The sequence below is a fragment of the Castor canadensis genome, chromosome 1, assembly GCF_047511655.1.
Source record: "Castor canadensis chromosome 1, mCasCan1.hap1v2, whole genome shotgun sequence".
NCBI lineage: Eukaryota > Metazoa > Chordata > Mammalia > Rodentia > Castoridae > Castor > Castor canadensis.
In genome coordinates this window covers 202,172,348-202,195,789 of record NC_133386.1, presented here as the reverse complement: position 1 = coordinate 202,195,789, position 23,442 = coordinate 202,172,348, and the positions used below count along the sequence as shown (strand labels likewise).

The 23,442-nt window shown below is 48.9% G+C and overlaps 3 protein-coding genes across 7 annotated transcripts; 1 reads left to right on the top strand and 2 right to left on the bottom strand.

Annotated features, from left to right (window-relative positions):
- Nucleotides 1-9: 9 nt before the first annotated feature.
- Nucleotides 10-15,191, bottom strand: Vps51 (VPS51 subunit of GARP complex). Of its 3 annotated transcripts, none has more exons than XM_074048985.1 (10): nucleotides 14,891-15,191; nucleotides 13,979-14,108; nucleotides 3,774-3,920; nucleotides 3,479-3,698; nucleotides 2,631-3,348; nucleotides 2,048-2,263; nucleotides 1,593-1,844; nucleotides 1,112-1,233; nucleotides 948-1,035; nucleotides 10-396 (listed from the first exon to the last, which is right to left on the bottom strand). In XM_074048985.1, the coding sequence occupies exons 1-10, from the start codon at nucleotides 15,113-15,115 to the stop codon at nucleotides 136-138; spliced, it is 2,379 nt and encodes a 792-aa protein (XP_073905086.1). In that variant the 5' UTR covers nucleotides 15,116-15,191; the 3' UTR covers nucleotides 10-135. The 3 variants fall into 3 exon arrangements, with proteins under 3 accessions (XP_073905086.1, XP_020020513.1, XP_020020512.1); XM_020164924.2 differs by having other exon boundaries at nucleotides 1,680-1,844; XM_020164923.2 differs by having other exon boundaries at nucleotides 1,626-1,844; nucleotides 14,891-15,189.
- Nucleotides 15,192-15,216: 25 nt separating this feature from the next.
- Nucleotides 15,217-18,891, top strand: Tmem262 (transmembrane protein 262). Its single transcript, XM_020164780.2, has 3 exons — nucleotides 15,217-18,500; nucleotides 18,608-18,707; nucleotides 18,815-18,891. Exons 1-3 carry the CDS (start codon nucleotides 18,327-18,329, stop codon nucleotides 18,889-18,891), a joined length of 351 nt encoding a protein of 116 aa, XP_020020369.1. The 5' UTR covers nucleotides 15,217-18,326.
- Nucleotides 18,892-18,946: 55 nt separating this feature from the next.
- On the bottom strand, nucleotides 18,947-23,375 carry Zfpl1 (zinc finger protein like 1). 3 transcript variants are annotated; one of them, XM_020164779.2, is made up of 8 exons: nucleotides 23,267-23,375; nucleotides 22,784-22,893; nucleotides 22,372-22,483; nucleotides 20,577-20,770; nucleotides 20,396-20,468; nucleotides 20,177-20,323; nucleotides 19,849-19,966; nucleotides 18,947-19,403 (listed from the first exon to the last, which is right to left on the bottom strand). In XM_020164779.2, exons 2-8 carry the CDS (start codon nucleotides 22,883-22,885, stop codon nucleotides 19,217-19,219), a joined length of 933 nt encoding a protein of 310 aa, XP_020020368.1. In that variant the 5' UTR covers nucleotides 22,886-22,893; nucleotides 23,267-23,375; the 3' UTR covers nucleotides 18,947-19,216. The 3 variants fall into 3 exon arrangements, with proteins under 3 accessions (XP_020020368.1, XP_020020367.1, XP_020020365.1); XM_020164778.2 differs by having other exon boundaries at nucleotides 23,193-23,334; XM_020164776.2 differs by having other exon boundaries at nucleotides 23,175-23,316.
- Nucleotides 23,376-23,442: the final 67 nt, after the last annotated feature.

Genomic DNA, 23,442 nt, shown 5'->3' with positions numbered 1-23,442 from the left:
AGAGGGAGACGCAGGCCACACAGGTTTATTAGGCGGGTCCTGACACCCGCCAGCGGGGAAGGGCCGCCTAAGGGGAGACCAGGGTAAGGGTGGGATAGGACGCCAGAGCAGTGCGGTGTAGGGCCCTGGCTGGGCCTATCCGCGCTCGCAGATGACCTCCACGACACTGGGCTCCATGGGCACTGGGTCTGGACAACGCAGGGCAGCCGAGGCTACCACTTCGTCCAGCAGCAGGTGCACGAGCTCCTCGTCGGCCACAAAGCGCCACAAGTAGAGCTGCAGGAAGTGACAGTCCACCTGCACCTGCTGCAGCCCAAAGCGCCCAAATGTGCGCAGCCGCACACACTCTAGCAGCGTCTTCAGGCTGATCTTAATGATGCCGGTCAGCACCGACACCTGCAGGCGGGGATGTGGGGATGCAGCTCAGTGACTGCAGTGTCAGATTGTGGGGGGGGGGGGGGGGGGCGCTTCCAACTTCTTAGCAAGGGCCAGGGAGACAAGCTGGATAGGACAGAAATGCCCAGGGCCTAGGCAGGAGGAAGGCACAATGCTAGCAGCAGCACCTGAGGGGAGGGGCAGCCAGGCCCCAGCAATCAGAAGCTGAGGGAGGAGCCAGCACTGACTCGGGATAGGGAGAGACACTGCATCACTGAGTGAGAGGAAGAAATCAGACCATGAGACCCTGAGCTTGGGCTGGAGTGGGACAGAGACCAAGGTGTGACTAGGAATCCCTGAGAACCCAGACAACCATGGATAAGGTCAGGGACTCATCCAGGTCAGCACCCTGGCTGGGGCCATGAGGTGGTGGTGGCAGCCCTAGACTAAGGGGTCAGAGGCACCTCCAGGTGGACACAGACAAGGTCTTAGGGCTTCCTAGATGGGTGTGCGGCTGCTCCAGCCAACCTTCCCCGGGTGCCCTGGAGTCTGGATCATGAGGGACTTCAGACCTTGTTGAACTCCACAGGGCTGAACACATCAATACGTTCGGAGAACAGCTTCTGGATATTGCTCAAGAGGTTGGTGTCCATCGGGGCACTGGACGGAGGAGACAAGGAATTAGAGCCGACCTGCACACGTTCCTCTCTTATCCATTTCCCTGAGGCTTCCCTACCTGGGTGTGTAGCTGGGCGCATAACGGCCCTGCTGCCTAGAGCTGCTATACACGGAGAAAGTCCTCTTGCTGGAGTCGCTGCTCTGGGCCTTGCGAACACCTTCTTCATACAGCAACCCCACCTGGTGGTAAGAAGATGGTATTGCAAGGCCAAAGCACGCGGAACCTCCAGCCTATCAGGTGCTCTGGAGCCCCAGCAGAGGATACTGTTACCTACTTGCTTGTTACAAGGATCACATTTCCAAAATGTGATCACCATTTCCAAAATCAGGGTAGGAGGCAAAGGGAAGACAGAAGAGTTGGCCTGAGACCAATCTTCAGCCCAGCCCTGCCTCGCCTTCCTAGATGACCCTAGGTCTCCACTTCCTGGGAGGTGAGATGCAGGCGATGCCATAACCCCCGGGGCTGAGGAGGAACAAGGGCACTACTGGCCCCTTTGGCCTCGATATTCAGAGGGTTGTTCCCCAGCACCCCAACCTGCCTCAGGGCTCCACTGGCAAGCCTGGGGCAGCACCTGCACATCGATAGCCGTTGTGTCCTCCACAACCCGCTTCATAACAGCACGCACATTCCGGGGTTCCAGGGTACTGAGCCAGTCCCGGGTCTCCACACTCTTGCGCAGCATCTGTGATATGACTAGGCCTTGCACCTTCACATAGTGGGTCAGCAACCGCCGTGCAGTCTCCCTGGCCTCTGCACACAGTGTGCTCACAGGTGTCACTGGAGACTGGTCCTGCACCAAGGAGGCAGAGGACAGCAGCTGTAGGTACTGAGGGCAGCTCAGGGGCTCCTGTCAACCAGGACCTAGGCACAGGCTGGGCAAGATTGCCCAGGTTGGGGTGGGCACAGATGGCCGGTCTGGGTCTGGTCACAATACTATCCAGTCTCCTGTGTTCCCAGCCTAGTCCCCTCTGCCCCTCAAATGAGCCAGTTCACCTGCACCAGGAACTGCTCATCAGTGAGGGTGAGGATATAGGAGATGGTGGCTGTCTCGTAGTCCAGGCATAGGCGGGAGAGCAGCAGGAGCAGGGCAGGTGGTGTGGCACCCCCCTTCTCCCCTGGGCTGTCACAGAAGCTCTGGGCCGTCTGGCACACGGAGCGGATGAAGCCCACAATGAGGCCTTCGCGGACTCCCTGGCTGCAGAACTCGCCCTGTGCGGAGGAAGGGCCCAGATAAACAGCCCGTACTCTCTTCCAGGCAGAGGCTGCTCCTTGCCCTCTGCCATAGCCCCTTCCCAAGGCAGCTTTACCCTGCTTCTCTGCTTGGCAGATGGTAGCAGCACTGGGGACCCTTGCACCTCCTGTTCTTACCCCAGCTGTAGATACTCTCAGAGCCTTCCTTGCCCTCCAGACTGTGCCTCCTGAGAACCTAAATCTATACCCAGAGTGCCCGGGACAGGATGGTGTGTGCTCTGATGACCTGTTCCTAGTTCTCCAAGCACTAGTAAAAACGTACTGGTCAGAGTACTGGAAGGCCAACCAGTAGATTGAATAACCAAGAATCCAAGGGCAGACGTACCCGGAAGTAGGGCTTGTTGGAGAAAGACACCTCTTTGGCAGTGAAAAGGTGTACAGCAGCCAGAGAGGCCTTGATGTGGCTCAGGATGGAGCTGGCCACATTGGCCAGTAACTCGGCCAGGCTGGGGCCCTCCTTCCCAGACAGGCGAGGTGCAGCAAGCGCCTGGCGCACATCGGTCAGACAGCCCAGGAAGGCTGCACGCAGGCCCTGTAGGTGGTGGCCCAGGCGCTCCCGGGCCACTCGCTCTACGATCTCTGTGGCAGCCTCTGAGAGGCCAGCAGCAGCCAGCAGGGCCCCTGGTGACCGTAGGCGCCGGTGGAAGCGATCCAGTGCTCGCACAAGGAGGGAGTTGTCACTGCCACCCTGCTCCTGTGCCAGCCGCCGTTCCACCAGTGCAAAGTAACGACCACCCAGCTCCTGGGCGAATGCTGCCAGCTTTTCTGCACCTGCAGGGCCCTGGGCAGCAAACAGATCCTGATAGGCCACGGCCACCTGGCAGAGGCTGCTCACAAAGCCACTGCCACCATGGTCAGTGAACTCTAACACATCAGGTGCAGGAGGAGAGGGCCCGAGCTCGGCTTCAAGGCTTCTCAGCTCTTCCTCCAGCCGCCCACGGGCATGAGCTAGGAATTCCTCACACAGCTCCTCTGCGGGCTCGCCCAGGGCCAGCAGCAGCTCCACACACTCGGCCTGCTCTGGAGCACCTGAGCTACCATCCCTGCAGGGAAGGAGAGGCAGTGAGGGGTGGGGCAGGGTAGTAGCCCTCTGAGGTGGGTGGGAGGCAGGAAAGTGCAGTGTGGGGGCCTTCAGGCCCGACTGGAGGGCAGGAACCAGGGCCAGGACCACACCTGAAACGCTGCCGCAGTTGCTGGGCCAGGCGGGCTGTGATGATCTGGCAGTCATCCTGGATGGCACGGAAAGAGGGCAGGTGCTGGTACTGCTGCAGCACAGCCCGCGCACGGCCCTGGTAACGCACAGCCTGCCCATAGGCGCCCAGCTCCACGCACTTGGTGAGTCGTGAGGGCAGCTCAAAGAGGAACTGTAGCTTCCGCAGCAGTGCGTGCACCCCTGGCAAACAGGGAGGACAAGTCAGACCCAGAGTTGAGGGTGGCCTGCTGTGGGACCCACTCAGACAGAGCTCACCTGCCAGCTTTGTGATACGTTCGTGGCGGTCCTGCAGTGTGGCACTGATGCGGGCACTGAAGTTGGTGATCACCGCCATATTGGTGGCCAGCCGGTCCATCTCATCCTCCATCTTCCGGAAATCGTTCTTCATCTTCCGGATAGTGTCTGGGAGGACAAGGACAGGGAAGAAGGAAAAGGAAATGTTGGGCAGGAGGTGAGGGAGTTGGTGCAGCTCTCAGTTTAAGACTTGGAATGGAAGTGCTCTCACTTACACCAGTGATTCATCGTGCAAGGGTCCTAGTGACATGCATGGGGGGGGGGTCCAAGGTCTTGCAACAGGGTTTCCATTAAAATTGGGGGATTTAAAGCATTGACTGGGCGCTGGTGGCTCACGCCTGTAATCCTAGCTACTCAGGAGACAGAGATCAGGAGGATTGCAGTACAAAGCCAGTTCTGGGCAAATAGTTCTCAAGACCCTATCTCAAAAACACTCAACACAAAAGCAGAGCTGGTAGAGTGGCTCAAGCGATAGCATATTGTCTAGCAAGTGTGAGGCCCTGAGTTCAAACCCCAGTACCACCAAAAAAACAGAAAAAAGTACAGAGGCACTGTCCTGATTGACTCCATTTTGTCCATTTAACCCACTCTGCTTTTCCTTCCCAGCTTCAGGTCATGTTGGGAGTGGAAATTCCTCCCCGCCAGCACCAAGGAACCAGCAGGGCACAGCAGAAACAGACCTGCAACAAGTATGCATACCTGTGGTTCCAGGACCCCTCAGCCTAAGATTGCTACCGACATGCATACGTCTTAGCTCCCTGCTTTTGTCCTCTCCTTATATAATTCTGGGGCTACTATCCTTTTCCTACTTCACCAACATCTCTCTGTTTCTACCTCTCTCTATGTTTACAGAACCTGAGGCCTTGTGAATGCTAGGAACACACTATACCACTGACCTACATCCCCAACCCTAAGAGCTAGCCTCTTATTTGCTAGTGGTACTGCCAACTTATCAAGACTGATGGAGAAGAATCTGGCAATGTGTAACTGCAGACAGACACTCATGAGACATCACACACCCATACCTGCTCTGTGCACAGTCCTGGACTGTGGGAATGTCCTCCCAACAGGAGTGGGGAGCAAACTTACTAGGGGAGACATCTGGAAGGGTGAGGCGAAGAGAAAAACATTAATGACAATGACAAGGAATAAACAACACAAAAATTGCAGGAAAATGAGGTATAGCTCAGGTGCTAGAGTGCCTGCTTTGCAAACACAAAGCCGAGTTCAAACTACAGACCAAAAAAAAAAAAACCTGATGGAAAAAAATCAAAGAGAAAGAACTGCACAAGCCGGGCACTAGTGGCTCATGCTGTAATCTTACTCAGGAGGCAGAGATCACGAGGATCTCCGTTCAAAGTCAGCTGGGACAAGTAGTTTGCAAGACCCTATCTTGAAAATACCCAACAAAAAAATGGCTTGCAGAGTTGCTCAAGTGGTAGAACACCTGCCTTGCAAGCATGAGGCTGAGTTCAAACCCCAGTAAGGCAAAAACAAAAACAAACAAACAAAAAACCTGGGTGCCAGTGGCTTATGCCTATAAATCCTAACTACGCGAGAGGCTGATATCAGGATGATTGACCAGCCCAGGCAAGTAGTTCATCATACACCATCTCCAAAACCAGAGCAAAATGGACTGCAGGAGTGGCTCAAGTGGTAGAGCATTGCTTTCCAAGTGCGAAGCCCTGAGTTCAAACCCCATCCTACAAAAAGAAAAACAAAAATGGTCCTGGAGATGTAGCTTCTTAGTACAGTGCTTGCCTAGCATATACAAGGCCTTGGGTTCCATACCCAGCACCAAAAAAGAAAAAGAGAAAAATTACACAAAGAGGTAGATCATGAATTACAAAGTACACTTTTCTTATTAGCCACACAATCTATGAGTTAAGGCCATTCCCTACTCTTCTTGAGTCTATAATTGCACAGAGAGGAAGGTTACACAAAATAAAACTGCATAATATGAAATGTCTACATTATTCTTTAGGGCCCTTGTTGTACTTGCTAATCTTTTTTGGAAAATGACTACTTCAAGGCCAATTCGGAGACAGCAAAATAATGAACACAGCATGGACAGTGCTCTGCAGTTAAAGAGTGGATAAAAGCAGAGCCAAGGCAGAGGACAGAAGCAGGGTGTCTAGAGAACCACTACGTAATGATCCATCAGGGGACACATACAGGCCATAACACACACAGGCTGTAACACACACAGCTCAGGAGGCACTTATCTTCTCCCAGTGAATTCTTGCTTTTGCTTGCAAATACATGAACTCCTCCTAGGTCTGCCAAATGCTACCATCAGAATAACAGTGGGGCTGGCGTTGATGGCTCACGCCTGTAATCCTAGCTATTCAGGAGGCAGAGACCAGGAGGATTGCAGTTCGAAGCCAGTCTGGGCAAATATTTCTTGGGATCATGTCTCAAAAAAATCCACAAAACAGGGCTGGTAGAGTGGCTCAAGTGGTACAGCACCTGCCTAGCAAGTGTGAGGCCTTAGTTCAAACCCCAGTACCACCAAAAATAAATAAATAAATAAAAAGAAAAAGAAAAATGGCTGTTTTAGCATGTGACGCTTGGGTGCAACTGAAAGGAGATTTGACTCTGCTCTCCAAAGGGCAAAATTCAAAAACTAAAGTTTTCTTTTACTTGAGTAAAAGAAATGCCAACACTGGTGTTCTATCCTTGCTGACTGTATAGTCATGGAGACTTTAGATTGGATATAAAAGCTACACTAAGTCCAAACGAACCAAAAAAATCCACACCATTCAGTAATAAAGATTACACTGAATATGTGTGTGTATGAATGCATGTGTGTGCGCACGTGTGTGTGCATGCACGCGCGCACGCACACATGCATTCTACCACTGAGCTACATTCCTAGCCCTGGTCATGCTGCTGCTGCTGCTACTTCCCCACCCCCACTCCATACTGGGTTTGGAACTCAGGGCCTCATGCTTGCCAGGCAGGCACTCTACCACTTGAGCCGTTTCCATCAGCCTTCATGCTGACTATACGCATGTGTTCCCTTTGTGACATCCATGGAGCTATCCACATATGACTACTTTTTTGTATGTCTCTTAATTTTAAATAACATTTACCATCAAAGATTGCTTCGTTTTCTTGGGGTGAAGAACAGGATGAGGCTTTTCCTGGGATAACCTTCCAGGCCTTTCCAGTTTTACATATATAAATGCATTATTATAGTACTGAACTCAAACTCTAGGTCAGAGGATGATAAATTGCTGCCTACAGGCCAACACTTTTTTTTTTTCTTTTCTTCATAATTGATATACCATATAATTCAGTAGTTTTAAATATGTTTAGTATATTAATAAGGCTATACAACCAACACTACTAAATCCAGAACATTCCAAGAGAATGTATTTCTTAGCAATTGTTTCCTATTCTAGCAACTATTTTTTTTTTCATTTTGGCACTGGGGTTTGAACTCAGGACTTGATGCTTGTTAGGCAGGTGTCTACCACTTAGCCTCACCTCCAGCCCCCTAGCAACTATTAGTCTATTTTTTTCTACAAGGAGTTGCCTGTTGTATTAACTTAACATAGTGGAATCATTTAGCCTTTGTGCCTGGCTTCTTTCACTAAGCATGCTATAGTACCAGTATGTCACATTTTACCATGGCTGAATAATATTCCCTGTACCCATTACACATTTCTTTATCCATTCATCCAGTTGATAGCTGTTTGGATTGCTTCTCCTTTTGGGCTATTTTTTAAAATGCGGCTGATGCTTCTGTTCATCAAAAGAAATGGTCTCTAAACTGAAGAGAACACCCACAGAGTGGGAGAAAATATTTGCCAGCTACACATCAGACAAAGGACTGATAACCAGAATATATAGGGAACTTAAAAAACTAAATTCTCCCAAAATTAGTGAACCAAAAAAGAAATGGGCAAGTGAACTAAACAGAACTTTCTCAAAACAAGAAATTCAAATGGCCAAAAAACACATGAAAAAATGCTCACCATCTCTAGCAATAAAGGAAATCCAAATTAAAACCACACTAAGATTCCACCTCACCCCTGTTAGAATAGCCATCATTAGCAACACCACCACCAACAGATATTGAGGAGGATGCGGGGAAAAAGGAACCCTCTTACACTGTTGGTGGGAATGTAAACTAGTACAACCACTCTGAAAAAAAATTTGGAGGCTACTTAAAAAGCTAAACATTGATCTACCATTTGATCCAGCAATACCACTCTTGGGGATATACCCAAAAGACTGTGACACAGGTTACTCCAGAGGCACCTGCACACCCATGTTTGTTGCAGCACTATTCATAACAGCCAAGTTATGGAAACAGCCAAGATGCCCCACTACTGACGAATGGATCAAGAAAATGTGGTATCTATACACAATGGAATTTTATGCAGCCATGAAGAAGAACGAAATGTTATCATTCGCTGGTAAATGGATGGAATTGGAGAACATCATTCTGAGTGAGGTTAGCTTGGCCCAAAAAACCAAAAATCGTATGTTCTCCCTCATATGCGGACATTAGATCAAGGGCAAACATAACAAGGGGATTGGACTTTGAGCACATGATAAAAGCGAGAGCACACAAGGGAGGGGTGAGGATAGGTAAGACACCTAAAAAATTAGCTAGCATTTGTTGCCCTCAATGCAGAGAAACTAAAGCAGATACCTTAAAAGCAACTGAGACCAATAGGAGAAGGCGACCAGGAACTAGAGAAAAGGTTAGATCAAAAAAAATTAACCTAGAAGGTAACACACATGCACAGGAAATTAATGTGAGTCAACTCCCTGTATAGCTATCCTTATCTCAACTAGCAAAAACCCTTGTTCCTTCCTACTATTGCTTATACTCTATCTTCAACAAAATTAGAGATAAGGGAAAAATAGTTTCTGCCAGGTATCGAGGGGGTGGGGAGGAGAGGGAGGGGGCGGAGTGGGTGGTAAGGGAGGGGGTGGGGGCAGGGGGGAGAAAGACCCAAGCATTATATGCACATATGAATAATAAAATAAAAATTAAAAAAAATGCAGCTGATGAATATTTGTGCTTGTGTTTTTGTGTGAACATATGTTTTCAACTTTTTTTTTTTTTTTGGTGGGAATGGGTTTTGAACTCAGGATCCAGATGTTTTCAATTCTTTTTTGGCATATTGCTAGAACTGCTCAGTCACATGTTAACTGCAAGTAGCCTTTTGAGGAATGGTTAAACTGGTTTCCACATTGGGTGCACCACTTTGCACTCTCACTAGTAATTTATGAAAGTTTCAAATTCTCCACATCCTTACCAACATTTGCTATTTTCCATTTTTTGGTTACAGCAATCCTAGTGGGTATGCAGTGGCATCTGTCTTTTTTTTGGTGGGATGGAGTTTGAACTCAGGGCCTCACGCTTGCCGGGCATGCACCATCTTCATGTGGTTTTGAGTTTGTTTCAATTAAATGAATCCCTTCAGTAGCATTTGTAGAGCAGATCAGCTAGTGATAAAGTCTCTCAGCTTTTGTTTTCCTGGGAATGTTTTAACCTGTCCTTTTTTACATGACAGTTTTATTGAGTATAGAATTTATAGCTGGGGCAGGCACCAGTGACTCACACTTATGATCCTGGCTACTCAGGAAGCAGAGATCAGGAGAATCGAAGTTTGAAGCCAGCCTGGGCAAATGGTTCGTGAAATAGTATCTTGAAAATATCCAACACAAAACAGGGCTGGTGGAGTCGCTAAGTGATGGAGTGCCTGCCTAGCAAGTGTGAGGCCCTATATTCAAACCCCAACATTGCCCAGCCCCCAACAAAAAAAGACCAGATTTAAGTCTATACAGTGATTCCAATGTCTGGGCTTCATCAGAGACAGTTTCTTTTCTTTCTGTCTATGAATGGGCATTTTCTTGTCTCTGTGTGTATCTCATAAATTTCTGCTGAATAACAGCCATTCTAAATAATATAATATGGCTACCTGGAATCAGCTTCTCTCTCCTCCTTAGGTTCATTGTTACTGCTTGTTGTGGTTGCTGTTGTTTGTTTACTAAACCTGAACTAATTCGTTTCTAAACAAATTCTATAAAATCTGCATTCTTTGTTGCGTGTAGCATTTGACATCTTCACTTGATTAGTTTAGTGGTCAGCTAATGGTCAGACAGGGACTTCCTTAAAAACCAGTAACCCATAAATCTCCCAGTCTTTCTGAGGAGCTTTGTGCTTGTGTTGGAGCACCTTAAACACTTAGCCAGGCAGTTTATAAGTTGGCCTTAGCCTTCACTTCTTGCTTTTGTGGAGTCTCAAGATAAGCCAGAGATGATGACTTAGGGTACTCTCAGGTCTTTCCTGAGCATATGTATAGCACTGCAAATGTATGCCACCTTTGAGGTCCCAGGATTATGTCACAGCTGTTGAGGGTCTCCATGGACATTTAATTCCTCAGCTTGTCCTTTTAGGCCTTTTGGTTAGTCTACCCTTTGCTACAATTATTGTCCATCAACTCAGGCAGTCACAATACTCACCTATAATTGTTTTGATAAGCAGTTTGTGGTAAGAACAACCTCCAAGTCTGGTCAAATAAAGACAAGCCTATAGACAGAAGTCTTTCAAGAAACCACCAGACAGGTCAAATAATGACAATTCTTTGGTTGTGAGGTTTTGAAAGAACTCCATCTCTGTTCTGGTCCAGAAATATAGATTGTTATTTTTCAAGGCTATAGCTCAAGTGGAGAGCAAACAATGGAGCTAAGGCAATTTAAAAGATCACAGAGGTCACTGTTCCTACCAAGGTTGGCTATTTTCCTTGCTATCTGGATTGCTGCAAACCTTAGGTAATTTTGGAGTTCCAAAAAAGTTGTTTCTGACTATTTTGGCTAGGTTTGGCTTTTTCTTTTGGTTTGGTTTGGTTTTTTTTTTTGTTTTTGTTTTTTTTTTTGCTTTTATGGAAGAGAGAAATATCAACTGTATTTACTCCACTAGTTTTGCAACTTTAGGACCTTACCACCTGTTTGTGTGATGACATCCTATGGGACCACAGCAAGCTAGTTCATTTACATTGTCCATGGGTGCTTTCAGGCTACAATGGCAGAACTGAGCAGCTGCAATAGAGACCAGAAGGCCTAACACACTATTTCAGAGAACATTTGCCAACTGCTGGCCTATGGCCAGGACCTGCTCCCTCATTCCCAATACTGCTGTCCTCCCTGCACTGGGGAGCTTCCCCAAGGCCTTTGCACAGGTTGTTTCCCTCAATCTGGGTCATTCTGCCCCCAGATCCTCCTGTGGCTGACTCTTCATCATTCCCCTCCTCAGGAAAGTCTTTCTCTGTCACCCTTCATAAGTCAGTCCCTATCACCCACTCTCTAACATACTATCCCGTTTTATTTTCTCCAGAGTTCATATCAAAAGCGAAATGATCTTAATTTCATCTACTATCTGTCTCTTTCTCTAGAATGTACATTCTGTGACAACTGAAAATTACCTCCCTTGCTGCTGTATCTACCATCCAGTGCTTAAGCTGAAACCTAGAGATCTTTACTTCCAATGCTTCTCAACAGCAAGGCTGTTAATAACTGTTCCCAATTCTCTTCATTCTGCCATCATGACTATGCTGGTGCAAGCTCTCAGAATCTCTGTTCTGCACTACTGAAATGGCCTCACTCCTGCCACCTCACCAATCTCTTCCTCTCATTGCAGCTAGAGGCACCTTTTCAAAACACAAGTCTGAGCACAGAATTCATCTGTCTAAATACATTGGCTCAGCACTATGGATAAAGGGGAAATCCCTAACATGCTCTGGAAGGTTCCTAGTTTAAACCCCCCACATCTACCACCTCCTGGTTCTATCCACATTCTTTCCTCATGCTAGAGTAGACGAACTCTTGACACTTTGCCAAGGCCAACCCCTCCATCCGCACATTGCTCCAATTCCTCTCACTTCTCCCCGGGCCCCATCAATAAGCATTTTGTGCTCCACAACTCTCCTCAGTGTCCAGCCCAAGTTTAGCAGTTCTATTTCTTGGAATGTTTTCTCTACTTAGCTTTGAAGACAGCCATGTTCCTGATTGTCTGGAACCTCCTCAAATGTCTATTCCTTTTGTGGGATCTTCCTTGTCTTCATAACTTCTGAATGTCAATATGCCCCCAAGGTTCAGTTCTGAGATCTCTTTTCTCTTCACACAGTCTCCCTAGGTGATCTCTCACCTTGTTCATGTATCTGGAATTCCAGCTTGTCTCCTGAACTCCAGATTCCTCATTTAATAGGCAGTTCAACTTGACAGGGGCAAAACTGAAATCTTGAATTTTGCCCTCTCCCAACTTGCTTCTTCCCAGTGTTCATCTTCAAACACTGGGCCTCAGTGATTCAAGCCCAAAGCCTCGGTCATTGTAATTCTTCTCTTTCTCTTACACATCACATAATTCCATCAATAAATACCCTGAGATTGACCTTCGAAAAAAATCTAGAATCATCTCACCTTTTCTCAGTTACCATCCTGTTGTATGCCACCAGCATCTTGCCTGGACTTCTGCAGTAGCCTACTAACAGGTACTTCTACCACCTTCATTTCCCTGTGGTCCATTCTCAACAAAGTGGACAGAAGTCAGACAACCTTTTAAGATACAAGTCAGATAATTCCATTCCTCTGCTCATTCCATCTCACTTAGAGTACAAAGAAGGATCCTTACAACAATCTTTAAGTCCTTCCTTCACTGGTTCCCACTAGCCCTCTGCCCCCTGGCTTCTTGTTGTACTTGAAAAAACAGATATTCTCTCTCTTCCAAGCCTTTGTCTCTCTTTCCTCAGTCCCTCCTTCCCATGGTTGGTTCTGTCTCTCAGGCCTTCTTCAAATGTCACACCTCAGAGTGGTTTTCCCATAATCATGCATACTAAAAGTGTACCCCACAACATTACTCTTTTCCTCTTACTTTACTTTTTCTTGTAGCATTTACTACCACCTTTATTTGTATATTCATTTATAATCTGTCTCTCCAACTAGAATGCGGGCTCCAAAAAGCAAGGGCTTTGTCTGGTTGGTTCACTGCTATATTCCCAATATACAAAACAGGTCTTGGAAAAAAAAAAAAAAAAGCTCTTGAATGAAAATAAGAACTCAAAGTCCTGGCAGCTTAGTCTCCTAATACACACTTTATCATTTTCTTATTTTTAGAAAAAAATTTAAAGTCAAACCATCTTCATCAAGAAAGCGCTAAGTGTCAAAATGTTATGCATGCTGCAGGATGAGCACCGGTGGCTCAAACCTGATCTAGCAGAGATCAGAAGGATTTATGGTTCAAAGTCAGGCCTAGGCAAATAGTTCACGAGACCCTATCTTGAAAAAATCCATCACAAAAAAGGGTATGGCGGACACAAAATGCAACGTTTGCAATTCCTACAAGAAAATTCTCAGCACATAAATCACTTCTTGTTTTGATGCTGGCATTAGCAAACAGAGGTGCCTACTAACTGAACCTGCTTCAAATCAGATAAAACAACAATGAGGACTGTTACTACACCCACCATTGTGACACATGTAGAAACCCCAACCCAACAGATGCTCACAGAACTTTCCATGGACTGCAGTCAAACCATTTGGATCTGCCTCCTGGACTATGTACATTTGAGTCCAAAATTACTTCACAAGGCTCAAGTCTATGTCCTCAAAACAGGACAGAAGATGTATGGATGACAGCTGAACACCATCTAGTACTAGAGAATAAAGGAAAAAGCCTTTACATGGTCTTTGTGTCCCTTAATGTCATTTTTCTCTCTTCTCTTAATTAGGGAGAAAAGGAAGGAGGACAGGAGGAAGGAGGAAGACAAGAAGGGAGGGACAAGGCCATCCTCAAGACAGATCTAAACCAGAGATGAAAGCTACCACTAATAAGAAAAGTTGGGTCTTATTGTGGCTTCCTTAGTGTCAGCGATTCTTTTAGATGATTAATTTCATATTATCCTTTCTCCCCTATGGTTCTTAAAACAACCCTTTGAGGACACCTATTATCTCCATAATGCTCGGACCACAAAACACTGAGGATAGTACTGTTTAGGTCCCCTTAGAGACAAAGAGTTGATAGTGGATTAGTCAGGGAGGCCTGGCATCTAGGTCTCCTCTCTCAGAATTCCTGCTGGATTTCCCGACACAGTGGGGGAAGAATGAAGCATGTAACAATGTGAGGAATGTGTCCCAGTGGGGATCACCTGTGGCTGAGATGAACTTGTTGTAGTTTTCATAGACTAGTGTCTGCATGTCGCTGTCTAGAGCCCGGATCTGCCGCACCATGTCCGTCTCACTGTCCATCAGCTGGGCCAAGGGGCACTCTCTCCGCAGCTAGAGCAAGGCAGGCAGTGTTCAATGTCAATGCTTGCTCATGTCCCCCAACCTTGCTTAAACAGTGTAAGAAAACACTGATTCTACCAGTCATGAATGGCTGATAATGGAGTCTGCAAGAGGCATACTTCAGGTGTTATTAAGTATGACCCTGTTTCAAATGTTAGCAAGAGACATCCCTAAGCTCAGCCAAAGCCTAGCCCTGCGCCTGTCAGGGCCTGGGCCACACCCCCTAGCCCGGGCCTATCATACATCAGCCTCAAGACCTCAGAGTCCACATCTCCTCAGACCAGTCCAAACCTGCCCCCACTCCCTTACACTCCAGTTCTGTCCCTCCTGACACACCCACCACACCATGCCACACCCACCCCCACCCCCACATAACACATACACACACACACACACAAACACACACAATAACACACCCACCACACCATGCCACACCCACCCCCACCCCCACCCTCACATAACACATACACACACACACAAACACACACACATAACACACACAATAACACACCCACCACACCATGCCACACACCCCCCACCCCCACCCTCACATAACACATACACACACACACACAAACACACACACATAACACACACACAATAACACACACACCACACCCACCCACACCTACACACACACCACACCATGCCACACCCACCCCCACCCCCACCCTCACATAACACATACACACACACACACAAACACACACACAATAACACACACACCACACCCATACCCACACCCACACATACACACACACACACACACTCACCTTGTCCAGATACACTTCCGGGTCGAAGTGCGCCCCATTGAGATCGGTAGGGTCCAGGGGATCCGACCCTGCGGGGCGTCCCGCTGCCTCCCCCTCCGAGAGGCCATAGTAAAGCTTCAGCATCCCATGCGCCTTCCGCCGACGCTCCGCAGCCTCCGCTTCGGGCCCTTCCGGGGAGTCCGCAGGTCCAGACCCTGAGCCAGGCCCAGCGGCAGCCGCTGCCATCGCTCCAACTGCAGCCCACAGGCGTGAGGCTGGGGAGGAGACAAGGAAGCACTTCCGGGAGCCATAAAGTTGTTGTTGAAACGAGGCGGTCCTTCAGGTGAAACGTCTCCCTACAGCTCCCTGTCCTTCGAGACTAGGGTTCCCCCGCACCTGCCCTCCCGGAGTGAAGGGGTTCCGGGGGAGCCCTGAGTTCCTGGGCGAGAGGATTTTGTGGTACTGAGCCTAGGTTGCTGCCCTCCCTGAACGGGGGTGAGTCGTGGCTCCCCAACCCTGCATTTCCACAGGAAGAAGGCCCACGGAATATATGTCCGTGTAGACTGGACAGGCACTAAAACTGGCTTTCATCAAACTGGAGAAGGTACTTCATAGTGGAGGTCTGAGCACAAAGTACAAGTACCACAGCCTCAAGTTGCTTGTAGTGCAGCGTTTCTTCATGCCCGGGCCTCTAACCTGCAGCAGAATTACCTTCAGAAGTACCGGTGATGCATTGGGGTATAAAAGAAGACTTAAAAAAAAAAAAAGACAGTTTCTGTATGTACCCTAGGCTGTTTTTCAACATAACTATGCTCTTGCCTGAGACTCCCGAGTGCTGGGATTATAGCCATGAACCACCGCCCCAGCTCAGACCTACCTTCTTTTGAAAGTCCCCAAGGAGTTCTGGTGCACTCTTCAGTTTGAGAACCCCTCTTCTATGCTACTTACAAAACAAACATGGAAGATCTTAAGTGAACGGTGGAATGTGCGGAGTTCGGGGTTGGATGAGGGACTGAGAATAATGACTAGGTTTCTGCCTGGAACAAAGGTGCAGCCATTCACAGAGAAGTGCTGCAAGAGGAGAAGGGATGACTCCGGAGGAGAGGGGATGACTGGGCATTCAGATTGGGGCACAGTGAATCATAATGGAGGAAAAAAAAACGGTTTTAATCAACATGACCTTAGAAACATCACTTATGAAGGGCTGGTGAGGGCAGTGTGGGAATGGAAGGCCCCACTCATTTAACTACTTTTTACCAGGGCTCCTGCAGACCAAACACAACCCACCATCTGTTTTCATGTCCTGTAAGCTAGAATGTGTTCACATTCATGCCTTTTGTTCCTTTTTTGACGGTACTGAGGTTTGAATTCAGGGCCTCACACTTGCTAAGCAGGTGCTCTAACACTTGAGTCATTCTGTCAGCCATTTTTGTTATGGATAATCTCACGAACTATTTGCCAAGCTGGGACCAGGATCCTCCTGATCTCTGCCTCCAGAGTAGCTAGGATTAGAGTTACCAGCCACCGGTGCCAGGCTAGATGTCATGTCTTTAACTTGTGAAATTACTGGTAACATGTCATGAACTTTTTAAATGTTTTAAAAATTATTCATGAATATGTACTTCTAAATGTATGAAATACGTTTAGAACTCAGAAGATGCTGACTCACCAAATTTGTGAAGGGGTTACCTCTGTAGGAGAGAAGGTGCAGGAGGGAGACTGTCATCCTCTGTGTGCCTGTGCATTATGTCTTTTACAAGAATATATTCATATATTACTTGGACTATATTTAAAATACACTGAGCTAAGAACTTCAATGTATAAAAGTTCATTTGTATTTAAATGAGAACTCAGGTGCAAACACTTGTTGGGACCATGGCTGGACATTGGAGTATCACGCCTTTAATGTATTAACTTTTCATTACTCTAATGAAATACCAAAGCAAACTACTTTATAAAGAAAAAGGTTTATTTTGGATGCTGGAAGTCCAAACAGCATGCCACAGGTGCTGTCAAAGGCCCCCTGGACTGCATTACATCATATGTGCATCTCTGTGTCTGTGTGGCCCTCTGAAGCCATCAATGTTCAATCATAAACGTGCTACCCTTATGCTGTGATCACTTCCCAAAGGCTTCATCTCCAAACACCATAGCCCAATTAAGGTGCACCTTTGTAAGACCATTAACCTAAGACTGGGGATTAAATTCCTGCATGAGTCAGAGGGACAAACCATATATTCAAACCACAGTGGGCTGGGAGATATAGCTTAGTGGTTGAATGCTTGCCTAGCATGCTTAAGACCCTGAGTTCCATCCAGTCCCATAACTAAACTGACTAATCCAGAAGTGTGGTTATGATGGGTTCTGAGGAGCTGTTATGATTGATGGCAGATTGGGGCAGTGAGCATAAAGATGGGTGCAGGTTTAGAGGTCAGAGAGGTCTTGGGCCTGAGCTAGGACCTAACTTCCAGGTAGGAAGTAGTATGGCATGGCAGGACATTGAGCCTCCTCTCCTCTTACTTTAATCCTGGGAGTTTGTATGTCCCTCTACACCATTCCTGGCTATTTTTCTGGCATTTGTTGACAACCCTGGAGTATGAACTTCTTAATGTATAAAGTAAATTGCTTCTTCCTGACTCGCATCTGTCCCTGCTCTGTCACAGCTTCAGGTAGGATGGGTCTTAGCTTCAGAACAGACTCAGCATGGCTCACTGACACAGAAAGCTTGAGTAAAACAATCTCTCTGCATACCTCAGACTCAAGTAAAAAATGCTTGATGGATATGAGAAGGCTTGAGAGTCTAGAAGGTAGAGAGGGAAAAGCTGGTCAGCATCAGCCCTGGAAGAACATCAGTCCTAGGGAGAGGATGGAAAAGCCAGCTGCTGTCTGGACCACACCTGGGAAAGGCATCGGGAAGGTCCCAGGATAGCTGGAGAATTAAGTCCCTTCTTTTCCCTTAGTTCCCCAGCTCGATCCCAGATGGAACCTGGAATGGAGCCCAAGCTTCCCCTTGCTTCAGAATGTCTTTCAGCTCCCATCTGATCCTAACCTCTCATCTGCCCGACTTGCTGTGGACCTGGGACATGCCCCTTAGCATTTCTGAGCCCCAGTACATCTGTCCAATGTGCCCATGCTTCCCTTGTGGGGCTGTTGAGATGCACAGAATGAAAAAAGGGTGGAATGATGTGGGCTGCTGACCCTTCATGAAGGCCACAGGTTCCCGAGCTGGTCTGCATGTTTTGCCTATCCCTCCACCATTCCGAGCATCCCCAGGCACACACTTGTATTTGCTGGAAGAGACTGAGTTCTAGAATCTTGTCTCCTCCAATGCCCTCCTGGCTCTGGAATCCCCGCTATTCCAAATGGGGCACTCTAGAACCACAGAGTTTTGCTGCTTTTCCTGGGAAGTGCCAGCTTGCTCAGCTCTCGGCCAACTTGAGTCCACGCTTGGGCCAGTATGCGGTGGCGGGACCGCATAGTTGTGCTCTATTTCCCCCAAGGCATGATGCTAACCGTGGCGTCACTGCTGCTCTTCTTCATACACCTGGGTGTCTTTGCCAACGATGTGCAAAACTTCTGGTTCACCCACCACTATGACCGTATGAGCTTCCAGTACACAGTTGTCTTGATGGTATGCTGGGGCAGAGGCTCAAGAGCCTGGCTGGGGGGAGGCTGAGGGGCTAATGGAAACCAGCCTGTTGTGTCAAGGAGCCACTCTCCCATTGGATGGGCCTACAGTTCTCCCAGGTGATCAGCATCTGCTGGGCCGCCATGGGGTCACTCTACGCGGAGATGACAGATGAAAAATTTCTCCGGTGGTTTTCCCTGATCATCCTGAGTGAGTAGGGGGAGGCATGCTAAGAGGAGGGGGAGCTTTAGAACCCTGAGAAGCGTCAAGGAGGAAACAAGGGTATTGGGCTGATGAGGGCTCTCTCCTCTGCCCAGTACTTAATGGAATCATGTTCTTCAACCGCCTGTCCCTGGAGTTTCTGGCCATCCAGTACCGGGAGGAGAACTACTGAGTCCTGGGAGACTAGGGACAGGGCTGAGAAGGGAGAAGGAAAAGGCTGCTTCCGGTGTCTTAATAAAGTCTGTTGTTTATTTGCACCTGTTGCTCATTTAAGGGGTGGGTTGGAGGCCGGAGGCTCAGAGGGAAGCAGGTTAAGACAAATACTTGACCTACAGGACTCCAGGCCCAGCCTGCAGCCACTCCAGTGGACCTAGCTTTGGGCCTGGGATCTTAGTGTCTCAGGCTTGGGGGAGATGAGTGGAGAAGAGTCCCAGGCCTCCCCAACCTTCCCATCTCGGGACCCCAGGTCCTAGGCTGACCCAGCCACGAGTAAGGACTCAGGATGGACCCACACGGATGTGAGGGTTCATGAGCGGGTCCAGATTGGGATCACCATCAGCTGCAGCCCGGCCCAGTCGAGACATGAGGGCAAGGAGGGCCAGGAAGCCCAGCAGCCCCAGCAGTAGCAGCAGCCCCGCCCGCTGGAGCAGGGACAGTGGCCGCTTCCGGGACCCAGCCCGGCTCCTAGGGGGAACGAGGGGAAAGCCAGGTCAGGCCCCAAGTCCCTGGTAGCCCCTCATGGCACAGACAGAGACCCTGATCACCATCCCTAGGCTTCAGTTTCCTATCTGTGCAGAGGGATGATCACTCCCACACCTGCCACTGTACAGGGCTACTGTGCAGCTCAAACCAGCTGAAGCACATGACGTTCTGGCATGGGGGAGAGTTATAAACATCAGGCGGTGTCAGGGACAGAAGGGCCTCCAAGAGCCTGAATCCAAACCTCCCATAGGAGGGAAGAACACAGCCCCAGGCAGGGGCACACCAAAGCTTTCCTGCCCAGTCCCTGCACTAGATACCGTTAGTGTGCAGAACAAGCCCTGTTGTCATCAAATCATCTAGCTCAGAGCCTCTGACTCTCACTTCCTCTCCTCCCCTTCCTGGTGTTATACCCTACCTGACCATTTACCTGAGCAGCTGGGCTAACCAGCCCAGGGCAGGCCGGCGGCGGTACTTGTCATCGTCACAATCCCCGTGAAGGCCTGGTGTCCGGTCATCGTCCCGTGTGTCATACACTTTCCTTGGGGCTGCAGGGGTGGAGGTGCAATTATCAGTAAGCTAAGGCCCTCTGAGGTGAGGGGGTTTCCTGCCCACCGTAGCTTGACATTTCAGTATTGTGGGGAGGTGATGGCTGTACTTGGAGTGAGGAAGAGTCAATGAATGGGGCTCTGGATCCTTGAACTCCCTCCACACAAACCACTCACCCCTTTTCTATCCTGATCAGTTCCCTGGCTCACCATGAGTCAAGGGCTCAGGGCTGCCCATATGGATGATCGTGTGCTGCTCGGATCGGCTAGGGGAAGCAGGGGGCCGAGGAGGCTGGCTATAGATGGCTGGGGTGGCAGAAGTGCTGTCTAGTTCCTCCTGTCTGGAGGGTCCAGTGGCTGTAGGCAGGGAGAAAGCTGTCAGTGGAGTAGTGAGAAAAGTGCAGACAACAGGTGGAGACTATAACTTACCATTAAAGCTGGACCAATCAGAGAAGTCAGAGGAATTGAGGGGCTCGGGCTCCAGGCTTGTCACTTCATCAATCTGGAGGTAGGAATTTGGGTCACCAGCCTGCTCAGTTCTGCCCTCACCCACCCATCAGTCTCAGGTGAGGCCCAGGGTCAAAAGAAGGTCAGACAGAGGGACTCTCACCAAAGGGAGGCCCAGTCCTGCCCGGGCCCAGTTGACTGTGGCCAGCTTCTCTCTCAGTGCAGAGGCCACAGGGCCAGCCAGGTTACTTGGGGGGAAGATGGGGCCATTGCAGCTGGGGCACTGGTAACCAGCAGGCGCCGTGTTTTGGGGCAGCTGGGCAGCACGTTCATTGAGGCAGGCCCAGTGGAAGAGATCTTAGGACCCATGAAATAGGGGAGGAGAGATGTGAGGAAGAAGCCTCTTCAGCCCCAAGGCCAGCAATGACCCCAGCCCATTGCAGCAGTGAATAGACACAGATGCTCAGGGCCTCTCCTTCCCTCCTCACCTCAGGTCCATTTCATCAGTGTTCTCTGAGGCTTCACTCTTCTTTTTTTGTTTGTCTTTTTTTTAAAAACAGTACAGAAGATTAAACTCAGGGCCTTATACTTGCTAAGCAAGCACTCTATCACTTGAGCCACACCCCCGTCATTTTGCTTTGAGTTTATTTTTCAGATAGGGTCTCATGCTTTTGCTGGGGCCAACCTTAGTCTGTGATCCTCCTAACTCTGCCTGCCAAGTATCTGAGATAATAGGCATGCACTACCATGCCCAGCTCACTTCAGCCTTCTTGCAATCACCATCTGACTAAGTCAAGCTAGATGCTACCAAGCTGGCCAGCCCATGAGCAGGTGGGTACACTGTGAAGGAAATGGCACCTATCCTTTCAGGGAGTCTCCTCCAGGCCTACATCCTACATTCATCACACTCTTTGGCTTAATGGTTAATCAATGGTCCCTAGACATATGCACAGGCATACATATGCATTTACACATCCATAGGCACAAATGTGCTTACAAACATAGCTGGATGCTGGTGGCTCACGCCTGCAATCCTAGCTACTCAGGAGGCAGAGATCAGGAGGATCATGATTGGAAGTCAGTCCCAGGCAAGTAGTTTGTAAGACCATATCTCAAAAACACCACTCGCAAAAAAAAAAAGAGCTGGCAGAGTGGCTCAAGCAGCTTGAGCGCCTACTGAGCAAGTGTGAGGCCTTAAGTTCAAACCCCAGTACCACAAAAAATAAAAAACAACATCAAACACAAGTGCCATTCCCTAGATCTACAGTAGCTCTCCCACAGGCATGTCTGAACACTTGCATATTTGCTTACACTCAAGCGCACTCACCCTTGTGTTCTTGCACAACACACCTATTCTTACATGTTCACATACACACAATTATTCACTCACACACAAGTACTAATTAACACTCATATAAAGGCACAATGTACGTTAAATTCATGCAGATACACACACATTCTGACATACACATACACGGACCTGCATCTTTTACACCAGTTCCTTTAAAAACTGAAGTTGAGGCTCTTACACTAGCCTCAGGCCAAAGGCTGACATGTGACTGCTGACTTCCTTTAGCTGACTTTAATGTGGGAAATTCCTGTGTAGTGTTGGAGTCAGCAATGGATCCTGAATATCTCAAAGTCCCAAGTTGGTGTGGCTAGCTACTCCTCACAGCCACAGCTATAACCATCCCCACAAGCTTGACTGGCTCTTGCTCATCTCTCCGAGACTGGTAAGACAGGAAGTAGGAGCATAATTTTTAGGAAAGACAGAGGTTTAGAAAGGGAAATGACTTCTCTAGGATTATATAGTAAGGAAATAACCTAGCAGGAATAGTATCTGGGGCTCTGGCCTCCGGGCTAGAGGGACTCAATGTTCTGATGCTTGAAGGAGACTCGGAACCAGTCACCAAGCTGGGCCCTGCTGCCCTGATCCCTTCAGGGTGCCTAGGCCTCACCATAGCAGATGAGGCGGGTCGTCTCGCGGCTGGCCAGTGGTGTGTTGCACAGGCGGCAGTTAGGGTTGTAGTCACTATCTTGAAGCCACTGCAAGTAGGACTGGACGATGCACTGGAGTGGGAGAGAGATGTCACAACTGGGGCCCAGGTTCCCCTACCTACCACTCCAAGGTCCAAAGGCCTCTCTCCTCTCCTGTATCTTTTTGTTTTTTGAGTCAGTAATCATTTACTGAGTACTTATTGTGTACCAGACTCTGTCTTAGGATCTAGGGATACAGCAGTTAGCAAAATTAGCCAAGCTGTTGCCATTATAGAGCTTATATTCTAAGGCAGAGCGCCCTTATGGATTTGGAAGAAGCCAAATTGCCTGCCCACCCAGAACCCTGCTCAGCGGCTTCCCTGAATGTCCCACCTTGCTGTGGTTGGCTACCAGGCAGTGCTCGCAGACGTTCACTCGGTGTTCGAAGCAGAACAAGTTGGTCACCTTCCTCTTAGGGCACTTGCAAAGTCCCATGACCGACCCTGGGCAATGGGCCAGAGTTGGTAGGAAGCTAGGGTCTGGTGGCTGCCACTTCGTTCTCACCAACCAAATTCTTTGCCACTCTTAACTCCCCAAGACACTTCTCACATTCGCCCCTGCTCAAGTCGGACCACGCCCCCTAAATAAAATCCCACTTTCCGGTGACTCCTAATTTCTCCAGGTCAGGCCTCTTCATCAGCATCTCCCCAATACCACCGGCCCCGCCCCTATGGCCCCTCCTGGGCCCCACCCCCTCCTAGCCCCGCCCCTCTACTCTACAGACCCCCACTCTCGGTATTACTGATCCGCCGCGGCACCGGTCCAGACAGGCGCGAGCAGTGGTTCGAAGCGCGGACGGACAGTGACTGTGCTCACTCGTAATCCCAACTCTGGCCAGCTTAGCCCCGACTGCTCTGATTATCCATCCGCTGCCACGTCTCTTCCGGGTGTGGCGCGCACTGATGACGCCACACGCCGCTGGGCCACGCCTCTTCTGACGCTAAGGTGACGCGAGTGGAGAAAGGAGGAGTTCAAACGTAGCGGCCCTCCCG

Excerpts from the sequence above, each read along its gene's own strand:
- Vps51 (XM_074048985.1), bottom strand. The coding sequence starts at position 15,115 with ATGGCAGCGGCTGCCGCTGGGCCTGGCTCAGGGTCTGGACCTGCGGAC. Across the intron at positions 14,109-14,890 it reads CGGAAGTGTATCTGGACAAG|CTGCGGAGAGAGTGCCCCTT; the intron begins GTGAGTGTGTGT and ends GCCTTGCTCTAG. Across the intron at positions 1,036-1,111 it reads GCGCCCAGCTACACACCCAG|TGCCCCGATGGACACCAACC; the intron begins GTAGGGAAGCCT and ends TCCTCCGTCCAG.
- Tmem262 (XM_020164780.2), top strand. The coding sequence starts at position 18,327 with ATGCGGTGGCGGGACCGCATAGTTGTGCTCTATTTCCCCCAAGGCATG. Across the intron at positions 18,501-18,607 it reads AGTACACAGTTGTCTTGATG|TTCTCCCAGGTGATCAGCAT; the intron begins GTATGCTGGGGC and ends ATGGGCCTACAG. Across the intron at positions 18,708-18,814 it reads GTTTTCCCTGATCATCCTGA|TACTTAATGGAATCATGTTC; the intron begins GTGAGTAGGGGG and ends TCCTCTGCCCAG.
- Zfpl1 (XM_020164779.2), bottom strand. The coding sequence starts at position 22,885 with ATGGGACTTTGCAAGTGCCCTAAGAGGAAGGTGACCAACTTGTTCTGC. Across the intron at positions 22,484-22,783 it reads TGGTAGCCAACCACAGCAAG|TGCATCGTCCAGTCCTACTT; the intron begins GTGGGACATTCA and ends CTCCCACTCCAG. Across the intron at positions 20,469-20,576 it reads CAGGACTGGGCCTCCCTTTG|ATTGATGAAGTGACAAGCCT; the intron begins GTGAGAGTCCCT and ends TCCTACCTCCAG.